At 40.9% G+C, this 13722-nt stretch overlaps 1 protein-coding gene across 1 annotated transcript in view; it reads left to right on the forward strand.

The window, feature by feature from the left end:
- The window catches only part of CFAP43 (cilia and flagella associated protein 43), a 105437-nt gene that overhangs the window by 65132 nt on the left and 26583 nt on the right, over positions 1-13722 (forward strand). The window contains exons 22-27 of the mRNA XM_040624397.1: positions 1233-1349; positions 2302-2526; positions 4123-4329; positions 6196-6285; positions 6582-6662; positions 7285-7410. Of these exons, the coding sequence (XP_040480331.1) occupies positions 1233-1349; positions 2302-2526; positions 4123-4329; positions 6196-6285; positions 6582-6662; positions 7285-7410 (846 nt within the window). The remainder of the gene's footprint in view (positions 1-1232; positions 1350-2301; positions 2527-4122; positions 4330-6195; positions 6286-6581; positions 6663-7284; positions 7411-13722) is intronic.

A 13722-nucleotide genomic window follows, 5' to 3' on the forward strand; every position in this document is an offset into this window, starting at 1 on the left:
TCCCTCTCTCGCTGGCTGTCTGTCTCTGTCAAATAAATAAAATCTTTAAAAAAAAAAAAAAGAATTTTAAGAAAATGCATACATGGAAAAGCATTCAGAGCATCCTTGCCCTCCCTATACCAAATTCCACCTCATCGTGCCACTTTCCCTTGTTATCATTCTTCCCTCTGCTCAGTCCCGGGGCACTTCCAAGCCACCATCTCTTAAGATTTTCTCTCCTCTCTGAACTACCTGCATCTGCTCTTCATATCTATCTCTTCCAAAAGGCCACTTCGCTCACATTCCACACAAATCGAAAACTAGACAATATTGTTCACAGTTCTACCTGTACCCTCTAAACGTCTGGGTTTTTTAATAATTTTTCATTGAGATTCCTCCCAACACAATTTCCCTCTTTGTGTAGGGTGACCAGCAGTCCCAGTTTATGCCTGTGGTCCTAGAGTAACTATTAAGAGCACCCTTCTCATTTTCAAATATGCTTCCCCCCCCATTTGGATAATAAAGTATATGGCCACGCTGCATATTTGTGATTGAGTATTGCTCTTAAACAGGGTTTTGTAAGAGCAGCACATTTGGGACTGGATAATTCTTTGTTGTGAGGGCTGTTCTGTGGATTGTAGGATGTTTTGGCCTCTATCTACTAGGCCCCAGTAGCATCCAAAACTCCCATTAGTGAAAATCAAATGTATCTCCAGACATTGTCAAATGTCCCCAGAGGGCTGGGGAGTAGGGGGGCAGGGCAAGCAAAATCACTCCTGGTTGAGAACCACTGCTCTAGAACTAAATCCCTCACAAAAGCACAGTATTTCTTTTTTCTTTTTCTTTTTTTTTTTTTTTTAAGATTTTATTTATTTATTTGACAGAGAGAGACAGACAGCGAGAGAGGGAACACAAGCAGGGGGAGTGGGAGAGGAAGAAGCAGGCTCCTAGCAGAGAAGCCCAATGTGGGGCTCAATCCCAGAACGCTGGGATCACGCCCTGAGCCGAAGGCAGACGCTTAACGACTGCGCCACCCAGGTGCCCCAAAAGCACAGTATTTCTACCCAAAGTTTACACCAATACAAATGATGTACATTGTTTTATTTTAAAGAAAGTTTCCACTGTCAATTCCACTCATGCATGATGACCTATGAATTAATTTTGATCGGGGATAATATCCCTCACTCTACCTCTGATATGCACAATTGTACTACAAATGAATTTATTTCATCTTGCTTTTTTTTTTTTTCAAGTGCTTTCACATGCCCTACGTGGTTGAGAACTTTCCAATGAAAGAACGCACGGAAGAAGAGTTGAAAGAATTAAAGAGAGTTTTGCAGCAAAAGAAGATTGAAACAGAATGTCTTAAAGTACAATTTTATTGTACTTTTTTTGAAACAGAATATCTTAAAGTACAATATATATGTGTTTATATTAGTAATATGTTTTATTTTAGGGTCTCTGTAAAGATTTGAGTTAGGATACAACTTAAGATTAGTTTAGATATTGTTTACATTTTCATTCCTTGTTAATTTGTAGAATATATTTTAATAAATACAGGAGCTAAATCCACACAATAAATCAAGAAGCCTATAATCCTATACAATACTAGTGAGCCCTCAAATAGCAGGACATACTTTTAAAAAATGAGATCTGGGGTTTTGTTCTTGTTCTGGTCAGAAGTTGTCTTCATCTACCCTACTCTTTTTATCTTCTTTTATCACGAGTGATTATATTCTTAAATAATTGCTCAAAGATGAAGTAGTATCTGTTTTGGTGGAATTATGGTTTTCCTAGAGCAATTCCAGCTGTTTGTTTGTTTTAAAGCAGCAATCTCTATCAGACCACTACAAAACACTGCCCCATCAATGTAGTTTTGGCCAGAACATTGCTTCCATTCTTCTTCTGAAACATAAAATGAAGGCATACTTCAAGTCTTCTCAACCTACACTCACCAGTTCTTAACCTACACTCACCAGTCCTATGTGAATAAGTTTCTTTGTAAACATAAAGAGAAGGTATATTGTTTAATGTTTAGTTACCAGAAAGGCTCAAGATATGTATAAGCGGCTGTCATCCTGACAAATATAAATATGACATACTATCAAGGACAATTTTTACTCTCTTGACTTACCCACAGTTTAGTTTCCAAAGCTTAAATCTCTTCTGAATCAGTTTCAGGATCTATCCATCACTTTGAATTCAGTTGTTGGCAAGACAATTTAATATCTAAAATGACTGAAATATTTACATTGTTGCAAAATTGCCCTTTAGAGAATTCTTGTCATGGCATAACTTTTGTGTCACCTGTTCTATATTTAGCTACGGAAAGAAATTGTAGAGGTTCAGTCTACAATTACCTTGGCTAAAAAGCATCATGAAGAGGAGGATGAAGAAGAAGAAGAAGTGGCAGTAAAAAATCCCAACTTGCCCAATTACCTGCTTGGCAGTCTGAGTACTGATTTTGGCGTACAAGCCTCTTTGTTGTCAAGCCAGTTGGAACTTCATTCCAGAGAGGAGAAAATCAACCAAATTGTATTACTGAAAGTAGGTGAATTTTTTCTTTATCCTCTAAAATCTCTAAAAAGTCCCATGAGGCATCTTGCAAAGGCTCAAATTGAAATCTAATGCTAATCAAATGATGTCTTTAAGGTACATAGAGAAATATCCAGATGGCTAGTGTGTCCATGTTCTTCAAACAGAACTTGTGTACAAGAGTTGCTTTCATCTATTTGGACTGGGTTCTATAACAGGTTTTCTGAAGAATATCTACCCTGGCTGACACCACAAACAAACGATTCTTCTACTTAGATCCTCAGTAAGCTCAAAGATAAAAGAGATCCTTGAACGCCATCTTCTAGGTAACTCGGGTGTCCGTTAGGACCTCCTTGTAGGGTCAAGATGTGATTGCTTATCTACCCCCCTAACCTGGGGAAATACAATTTCCTCTCTAAGACTTCCGTAACTCCTCTTCTGGGACTCTGAAATAGGGTGTGGCATCCCGCAAACTCTGAGCTCCTACTCCTTACTCTCCACTGAACAAGTCAGTCTCAGAACACATCTGTATATGCCTACCAAAATTATTTGAAATTTCAGTGACAGATTGCACCAACGTGGATGGTTCGAAAATTAATATTGGCTGTTCCTATTCCTGAAAGCCCTCCAACCCCATCTGCCATTTGAGTTCCAGCCTCCTACCATGGTACTCTGCTCTCTCTTCCTATTTTTTTTTCTTTTCTTCTCCAACCCCTGAAATTCCTGTGCATATATATCCAAAACTGTTCAGTTATCCTCTTTTGTTGCTCAGCTTTTGCTGACCCATGCCCTCAGTGTCTCACCTTTCTGCTGTTTTATTAAGGCATTTTCCTACAAGAAGGTTAATTTCAGCCCAAGAAAAATTCTGATGTCAGCTGTTAAGACAATTTTTCTACCTGCTTTAATGGTTTCATCTTCAGTAGGATAGATATATAGACTGAACTCTGAGGGTAAAATAAAGGCTACTTTGAGTCGACCATCATTCCACTCACCGGCACAGGTGGGAGCAATCCAGTTGGACTCACTGCCCCCTGGGCAACTGGCTGATCCAGCTAGCCAGCTTAGATACCCTTCCTACCCAAGAATGACCTGACCATATAGAGGAAGAATATTGCGTGTGGTTATGGTTTTCTGGGAAATTCTCCAAACAACCTCTACAGGCCATCCTTTCCTTACCACATTTCCCCCAAACAATGTTTCAAAGGAAAGACATTTCCCAATTTAAATATCACACATCGCTTTTAAAATATTTTATGATGGATGTTTTTTTAGAACATATACAGAAGTTGAGAGAATAGCCCAAGAGTCTCCAAGTGTCCATCACCTACTTCAACATTTACGCACATACCTGCATTCTGAGTTACAGCCTCCATTTCAGGAAGTAGATTGTGGGATAACAGTTATGCTGTTGCCCTAATCCTACCCATGGTAGGATGCCACTGTGTATTACTGAACCAAGAAATGACTTAATATAAACTGTATTTTAGAAAGATTAACTTCCTGATAAGTTATAAAGTGATTTTGGAGGGAGGGTAAAACCGTGGGACCATGTTACTAGTAATGATCTAGAACACGTGATGTGTTCTCAGTATCACATTGATATTTCAGGATGTCATTTACAAGGTGAAAACTGCTTTCAACAATGAGTTTGATGCTGCGTATAAACAAAAAGAGTTTGAAGTTGCACGTGTAAAGGAAAGAAATGTAAGAATTCAAGAAATTATTTTAGATCTGGACTTGGAAGAAGTGGTCTGGCAACCAGAATTTGATGATTGCGAGAAGCCAGAGAGAACCCTCGTTGTGGAAAACAAAGAGGTACTGGCTAGCTGTGTTATCCCTCCCTTTCTTCTCAGGACATATTCCCATGTTCTTACTTACTTATCTCCTGTGTGCACTACTGGAAATGACTGTTTCAGGTGGTATTCTCGGTCACAAGAAACAAAACCAGTTGACATTGCCTCAGCAATAATGAGAATTTCTTTTGGAATCCTATGGAATCTAGGGAAGATTTGGATGTCAAGCCTAGAAAGAAGCAGGGACCAAAGACTGGAATCTTGTGGGGAGTCAAGAAGTCCACTTTATCTCTTAGGTTACTTCTCTCTGCATTTCACCTTCCTCTGGCAGTTTCGACTTTATTTCTTCTCATTCAAGTGGACAGCTGGTCCAAAGTAGAATCTCTTAGTCTAATTCCACATTTAACTAGGAAGAGTTTCCTTGACCGAGCTTAGGTCCAGTGCCTGTATCAAAGAAGTTTGGATCACATTGTGGAAGAGAGCCTGATGAAGCTCCAGTAATTATCTGGGTCAGTAAGGCAGTATGGATCCCAGAGAAAGGGGGTTCAACGGTCAGCCTTTTTTTAAGAGAGAGTGCAAGGCAGGGGGGCGGGGCAGCGGTGCAGAGGGAGAGGGAGAGAGAGAATCTTTAAGCAGGCTCCATGACCAGTCCAGTGGCCAACATAGGGCTCGATCTCACCACCCTGGGATCATAACCTGAGCAGAAATCAAGAGTCGGATGCTTAACTGACTGAGCCACCCAGTCACCCCACTGGTCAGCCTTCTTAAAAGGTGTTTGGCCAGAGGTGGCTACAAATAAATGCTTAAAGAAAACAATTAAAATATAACCAAATTAAAAATACTAAAAACAACAACAACAACAAACAAACCTTGCTCATATGAAACCAGCTTGATTGCTTTGGGACAAAAGATAAGAGTGTTGCTTAGAAATAATAGCAAACACTTACATAGTCCTTGTTAAAAGCCAGCTAACCATTCTAAGTGCCCTAGATAGATGGAAACTGATTTATCATTATAAGACCTTACAAGGTAGGTACTAATATTACCTCTATTTTACAGATAAGGAAATAAGACACAAAGAGGTTAAGTAGCTTGACCACAGTTAGAAGGCTGGAAAGTGACAGAGTTGGGGTCTGAACCCAAACCCTTATCCTTCAGAGTGCATCTTCATCTCTACAGTCTACTGTACTTGTTTAAGGAAATTATTTCTTCCAGAACCAGACTCCTGCCGTGTAGCCTAAGACTGTGGAGCACGGTGATAGCAAGGGCCTCACTCTGCGGCTCTCACCAAGATCCTGCTGTGGGCAGTCTGTATGTGCTGATCAAGCGCACCGCAGTGGCTTCTTTAACCCCTTCCACATCACGAGAGTGATCTTGTTACAAGCCAAACTTATGTCTTCCCTTGCTTAACCCCCTGCAGTGGCTGCTCATGTCACTTCAGATAACAAGCCCCTTTGTGACTGCCTACCATGGCCCCTTTCCTCTTTAGCTGTTCTCACTACCTTGCTCTGGGCCGGCCACACTTGCATTCCCACGATTCCTTGAATGCTCCAAGCTATTGACTTCTCAGGACCCCCATCCTAAAGGATTTGGCTTAAATGACACTCCTTTGAACCCCTTTCCTGACCCCCCTAGTTTAAATCAGATCCCTGTTATAATCTCTTTAGTGAGAGAAGAGATTTGAGAGCTGATAGAGAAGTTAACGATCAATTTTCCCAACCCTCTCATTCTAGATCTCATGTTTATCCCAAGATAGGAAATTGATTGTGAAATCTGGATGGTTTCTTTATCCTGTCGATAACTTCTAACCTCCTCCCTGGTGTGTGGAAGGAAGGTTTGGTTTAAATTGTGTAAGAACAACAGCAGGAAACTATATTTTCTCTTTCAGATTACAGCTCAGAAACTTCTTAATCCATGGCTGAAAGCCAAAGCAGAATTGACCGTGTCCCGGGAAATGGAGCGATGGCTTCAGACACGGGTATGCAGTTCTGCTTAAACGTACCTAAGACTCTCTTTCCTTTAGGGATACTTGTTCCTAATTTGGTTGAATAGTCTTGTAGTTTACTCCACTATAGAAACACATCAGGGCATTTGTCACGGTCAGAGGTCCCTGGAATCTCAGTGGCTTCCTTCACCTCTTTCCTCCATGCTAGTCACCACCGTCCCCAATTCTAAATGCAGTCATTCTAACATTGTGTGGGAGGCTGCCTCTGATTCCACCAGAGGGCCAGATCTCTGTCTTAGCTGCCCTCCCTGACCCTGGCTCTTTTCCAGGGCCCCAACACAAGGCGTCGAGCCCTGATGGACATGATGGGAGGAGTTCTGGAAGTCAAGAAGGAAGATATTTTGAGAATGGTGAGATCTCTGGACATTCTTATGGAAGATGGAATGGGGTAGAGAGAGCTACTCAGATTTGATCGTTCTTGTCTATATTGACCCGAGTTTTAGAAATTCTACAGCAACAAATATACTACCTCCCAGTACCTCATAAACATACCACATTAGGCAAATAAGAAATTTGAAACCTCAGGCCTGCCTCCCCATCTTGCATAAAGCAAACAAAAGAACAAAAACAAGCAACCATAGTGGTTTTGGTCTCTATAAAAAGCAGTGATAATGTTGCATCTGTAATTCTCTGGATATAAAAAGAAACATTCCCTTTGATACGTGCCTTAGGTGTCCCTGGAGCCCAGGTGTAGTTCTAGCTATGAAGATATCACCATACATCTCTGAACCTGTCACCTAAGAGCCTCTGTGCATCCCAGATTGCCCACTCTCGCTTACGTCACAGAAAAACAATTGTAACTTTTTTCATATCCTTTCATCGAAGTGTCAGGCCATTGTCTTGCCAATGTGAAGAACTATATCCCTTGAAAGGGCTCTTTTTTTTTTTTTTAACCGTAATGAGAACTCTGACCTTTTACTGTACTGCTGTATACATGTTTGCGCCCGGTGTATGCTTTCTTTTTATCTTCAGGTGATTCCTCAGCCTGCTTTCATGGCAAAACCTGATGCTGTATGGTCCGAAGAGGAGAGGAGACAGTTCAAAGACTATGAGAAGAAAGTCAAAGAGTTAAATGAAGAAAGAGATAAGTATAGAAAGGTCAGAAGAGCAAAGAATTAATATACCCTATCAAGGTTTTGTTTCAATATCTTTTCAAATTAAGTGTTCTTTATTCCCTCAGTGTTGTTAGTAGTTTAAGGATCCTGTTTCAGCTTAAATTCTCAAGAGAATTTGGGGAAGTGGGTAGAGATAAGTTTGAAGAGTTAACACAATTTAAAACAAAAAGAATGTATTGCAATGTTTTTTTTTTTTTTAAGTTCCTTTTTTAAGATTTCAACATTTCCCAGATTGCTACAGTTCATTTGGTCATCCATTCATTCTTGAAATGTTTAATGAACATCTTTTACGGTATGTTCTAGGCACTGCTCTGTGTCTTCTATATCTGTTTGAGTTCAGTAATAACTCTTGCTTGATTTCCTCTCAATCTCAAGGAAAGGACTTGACAGAAGAATGACACAATCAACAGCACATACTTTAGAGTTCTAACTTGAGATATTTACAAATATCTCCTACTGTTATCTCCTTGCATCACAAAGAAACATTCCCACATTAAAATTGCTTACAATTCACAGACCTGTACCCCTGAAACAAATAATACATTATATGTTAATTTAAAAAACAAAAAGAAAAAGAAAAAAAAGAAAATTACTTACGATTATAATAGAGATATGAAAGCTGGTGGCGTACAACCAAATAAAAAATATCTCTTCCTCTATGAAGAAGGTGAAAATCATGGTGTTATTTGAGGCAGGGCAGTTTGTCAGCTTTATGGTGGCTGTATCTCAGGAGCGACAATGCCCTCACATTTCAGCCTAAGATAGTAGTTCCCAAAAAGCCAAAATGAGCCATCTGAATGCAGTAAAAATGTCAAGCAGTTAGGGAGTATAGATGGCTAAGGTGGTGGCATTTATTCCATGGTCTCCTATTGTGAAATAGCCTGCTGCCAACACTCTCACCTCCCTGCTCCTTGGTCATACTCAGTGGGTAAAAGCCAGCTGTGGCTGAAGCCAGTACTCAGCCTTCTCTGCACCACGTACCACGCACCATGCTGTGGGTAAAAAAAAATACTGACTGCTTTCCCTCTAATGACCTCAATCTTTATTGGGTCTTTAGAGCTGTTTGGTGATGCTATTCCATCCCTCCCACCCCTAGCTGAGTCCTTATCACATGGAGGATCTTGTCAAACATGTAGATTTGATTCTGTCATTTTGAGGAAATGGAAGGATCCTGAGATTTCTAACAAGCAGCCTGGTGGTGTGGCTTGCTGCTGGTCAGAGGATGACACTTTAAGTGGCAAGATCTAGAGGAGCATGTCCCACGTTCTCCTCTGTCTCCAAACTTCCAAAATCTGACCCCCTCGGCTTACTCACCTCATTTTCTGTTTCACTGGGAGGAGAGAAGCCACTAGAAGAGATTTTCCTTACTCTTCCACCCTCACATCTACCCCCCGCCTGCACAAAATCCATAGACTGTCCCTTTCTGTTTCTTAGGGATGAAATGGCCTTGCACCTGCCCAAGCCCAGTCCTCCACTTGTGCACCCAATCCCATCCCATTTTACCATTCCGGCAATATGCCCTTTTCCCATGTCAGTGTTCCCTCCAGTATATACACATGCTGTAATATTATACATTGGGTCCATCTGTCATCGTATAGAAAAGAAAATGAAGGAAAAAAAAAGACTCCTTTGAAGAGGATTCTGGAATTCTTTCTGCTATCCTGTGACTTTTGAGTTAGTGTGAATTTATTTCAAAGTAAGTTAAAAGAGAAAAAAAAGTCCTTGGACCTCACTTTCCTCTCAATCCATAGCCAAGTATCTCCTCAGAAAACCCTTAGAAAAATCTGTGTTCACTGTCTCCAATTTCTCTTTTCTTAATCTATTGGGAAAACCTTTATATTATGGAAAATGTCAAACATATAAAAGTTTAGAGAGAGTAGTATAATGACCCCCTCATCCAGCGTCAACAATTATCAAGTCATGACAAATCTTATTTCATTGTATATCTACACCAATTTTCCCAACACTAGATTATTTTTTTGTCTATTTTTATTTTAGAGTTATTCAAATGTACAGAAATGTTGCATGAGTAGTACCATCTGTATACCATACACCTATGTCAACAGTGCATCCATATACCATATATCTAGTATACCTGTACCATATACCTACACCCACCAACTTTTAATATCGCCACATTTGTTTTTTGTATTTTTCTCCTGGATTTTATATAGATAGATAGATAGATAGATAGATAGATAGATAGATAGATAGACAGATAGAATCAAAACTTCATACTATTACCTCCAATTCCAATTCAGCATACCATAGGGTTCTTCTCTATTTCCCTAATTTAGCATTTAGATCTCCTTTCTCAGTGCAAGCTCTAGTTCTGCAAGTATAAGTATAGATTTATTCATCTGCTCAGTCCTACAATATACATATAATGCCTCTACCAAAAGCAAAACTTCTTGGTAGGTTTTAAGATTTCCTGGCACCTCTTTTTGCTCTTAGGATATATCCCATGGAGGGCAGACCACCTGCACATTATATTCAGAATTTATTTGGACTAATCCTTTTTTCCCCTTCTGTGCAGATAACATTATCAACTTGATATCAAGTTCTTCATGCAGCGCTGTTCTTATTTCAGGGGGAAGAGGCCAGTGTGTCTGCTGATTTCACGATTTTCTTTGGTCTCTGCAGGACCCTTAATCTTCACTTGTTCCTTTCTTCTTTCCTTTCACCCACATCTCCAAGAGGCACCTCCCTCTTCCAGAAGCAGCACTGCCTGAGACTGCACCTCCAGTCCCTTCTTTAAGATTTTCCAGGAGCTCCTCTTTGGGCACCACGACAACTCCCACCCTAATCCAAACACTGTCATCTTTTACCCGATTTATGGCATTAGTTTCCTTGCCCTCCCGCTCCCCTGATCCCTACCCCTCCTGTTTTACCTCCCACCACTCTCGCGGTCCCTGTGCCAGCTCCACTGACCTCCTTGGTGTTCCACAAAGATACCCAGCACATTCTTGACGCCAGCACCCACAGCTCATTCTTGCCATGGGCCCTTGACATGCCGTGGCCGTTACCTGGGGTGCTCTCACCCCATTTAGCCATACGGCTTGCCGCCTCACTTCTTTTGGATCTCTACTCGGTTGTCACCTCATCTTCCTACATAGCATGGCAAACTCCCTCCCCATCAGCCCCGCTCTGCCCCCCCACCCAGCTTTGTTGTTCTCCAGAGTGCTCATCCCCACTTGGCCTACCTCATCCGTACTTGTTTACACGTTACCTGACTCCTCTACTAGGATGTAACGTGAGGGAAGAGAATTGGTCTGTTTTGTCCGTTACTATATTCCAAGTTTTGAGAACTGTGCTTGACGTAATAAGCACTCAATAAATACTTCCTGAATGAATGGATAAATTTATTGACTGCTATTATGTGCCAGGCACTCTCCTAGGGCCTGGGAATTTGCATATGAAAGGTTGCCACCTTCAACCTTAAGAGCAGGCCATGGTTTTATCCAGGGCTGGGAGAAATTCTTGGTCTGATGGGTTCTGCGTTGTTCATTCATACCCTCCTATTTAGTCTCCCACCTTTCATCTCCCCTGCTTCTCATTTCACAGCATCTGTTACAGACGTTTTTAGTTAAAATTAGATCTTCCCAGGAATGTTTGAGGAAAAGTGACACCCAATTCTTTAACAAATATTCCTTTGGTTCCCACTATGTGTTGGTCACTGTGTCAGGTCCCAAGGGATGCTTGCTGAATAGACAGACGCAGCCCTGGCCCCTCACAGTGCTCGCTGCCTTGAGGGGAGGGAGTTACACATTAACTGGAAATTCACAAAATAGTTATTTAACTACAGTGTGATGAATCAAGATAGACAAGTTCAGGTGCCATCTATGACAGTAAACACAGAGGCACTGACGTAGTTGGGGCCATTGGTATTCACTAGGTCCCCTTTTCAGGCTGGCATGCCCATTCCCTCACTGCTGTGCATTGTAACTAAAGGCTCATACCTGAGACCTTTGGTGCCTTGCCCTTGACTCATCAAGGGGACATCCTTGTTATAACACGCGAGGTTATACCACTGCCCCTATCCAGAGAGGCCTGTGACTGACTGATGAGATGGGGATACAAAAGTCCCGCCCAGTTAGCCCAAATTGGGACTGCTCAGCAGAGCCTCTCAATTACCCTTATACCTTTGGGAATCAGGCGAAGGCTGGGCCACCTAAGAGCACATTGTTGCTCAGCTCCTGTCCCTTCCTTGCTTGCTTCCCTTCCCCACTTTACAGGTGTCTCTGAAAAAGCACTCCCTCCAAAAATTGCGTACCCTGGAATCCTATTCCAGGCTTTGCTTCTAAGACTCAAGGTAGTGCCTAAGACAGGACTCAAGGTAGGCCTACTTGAGAAAGTGGCTTTTATGCTCGAATTGGAAGAGTGAGAAAAAATGACAGGTTGAAGAGCAGGGAATGGAGATCAGACAGATTGAAAACACATGACAGGGGCCTGCAGTGAGAAAACTGTGGGGCATTTGAAACACAGAGCAAAAGGCTGTTCTGACATTAGAAAAAGTTCCTTTCAAACTGGAGAGAAGGGTGGGCTACAGACCCTCGGACAATCTGGTCTCAGCAGGCTGAGCTTTTGGCCATTTGCCGTGTGATGGTACTTCCATTATCCAGGAACACATGGCCTTGATACACAACTACTGGGCCCACAGTCCGTGGGAATTTTTCCATTCCTATGAGATAGTGTCATAAATTATGACAAGCAAACTGACCCTGAAGTGTGCTTTTTCTGTATTTGTTTTATTTTAGTATTTCTTCATTGTTTAATTAGCTTAATTTGGGTGGTGTTTCTCCTTGTGTCAAATGCCTCTACATTTTGCTAAACTCTCTCCATCACTTTCCCAGAATTAGTTTCTCACTTCATTAAACCAGCATAGACAGAACTTGGCTTTTTTTTTTTTTTTTAACTTAGAGAGAACAGGCACGCCCACACTCATGCATGTGTAAGAGGAGTGAGAGGGGGCAGAGGGAGACGGAGAGAGAGAATCTTAAGCCGGCTCCATGCCCAGTATGGATCCTGACGCAGGGCTCAGTCTCAGGAGCCTGAGATCATGACCTGAGCTGAAATCAAGAGCTGGATGCTTAACGGACTGAGCTACCCAGACACCCCAGAACTTGGCTTTTTAAAGTAAATTTAAAATAATAATATTATCATTACCATCATAGTAATAATTTATTCAAGTAAGGATTATCAATGGATACTAAAACTGGTAGATAAAAGTTTGATGAGGAATAAGATTTTTACATGGTTTCTAAGTATTCTCCCTCAAATTAATTAATTACAAATGGAAAAAAAGTAACTGTACAATAGAGGAACTGGCAGACAGTACTTAACCAAGTGATCACAGTTAACATCACCAATAATGAAACAAACCAACATCATGTCTCCTGATGTGGTGCACTGAGGATACAACATGATTCATGTAGGGTTCCTGCTAGTAATATACCACCTGGTTTAAGCCTGAGACAACATCACACAGACCTAAACTCAGTGACAGACTACAAAACGACTCACCTGTATTTAAGTGTTTGCAGCTTAATCTCAAATGGTTGAGAAAAGATAGGGGGAGAGAAAGAGAAAGAAGAGATTGAGCAAGTCATAAGCAAATGGGGCAGAATATTAGCGTTGATTAATTTGATAAAAATTATATGGGGATTCTTTGTACTATTCTCACAACTTTTCTATAAATTTAACGTTATATCAAAATCTTAAAAGTTATAAAAACTTTTAAAGATGAAAATTATTTGTAATGGTATGTCTGGGGTTGATCTGCAGATATTATTTCTTTAAAAATATATATTTATAGGGGCGCCTGGATGGCTCAGTCGGTTAAGCATCTGACTCTTGGTTTTGACTCAGGTCATGCATGATCTCATGGGTTGTAAGATTGAGCCCCACGTCGGGCTCTGTGCTCAGGAAAGGTCCACTTGAGATTCTCTCCTTCTGCACCCTCCCCCCACTCATGTGCACGTGCATGCACTCTCTCTCTCTCTCTTTCTCTCAGCCTCTCTCAAATAAATAAATAAATCTTAAAAAAAATAAATATAAATTTATAGCTTTCTACTTAGCTACTGTATGCTTAGCTCTAAGTCCCGGTGGAATTTCAGAAAAGGCAGGGGGGACTTTTTTCCCCTGATGTAGATGTTTTGGACAGACAACATATGCAGAGAACAAGAGAGTATAAATACATATATCTGTATGTGTCTATATCTATCTATATTTCTATCTCTGTCTCTACCTCTATATCCATATACTTCAGTCTTTATTTCCTTAAAATCTAAAAATT

Source organism: Ursus maritimus, unplaced genomic scaffold (assembly GCF_017311325.1).
Source record: "Ursus maritimus isolate PB19 unplaced genomic scaffold, ASM1731132v1 scaffold_7, whole genome shotgun sequence".
NCBI classification, from domain to species: Eukaryota; Metazoa; Chordata; class Mammalia; order Carnivora; family Ursidae; genus Ursus; species Ursus maritimus.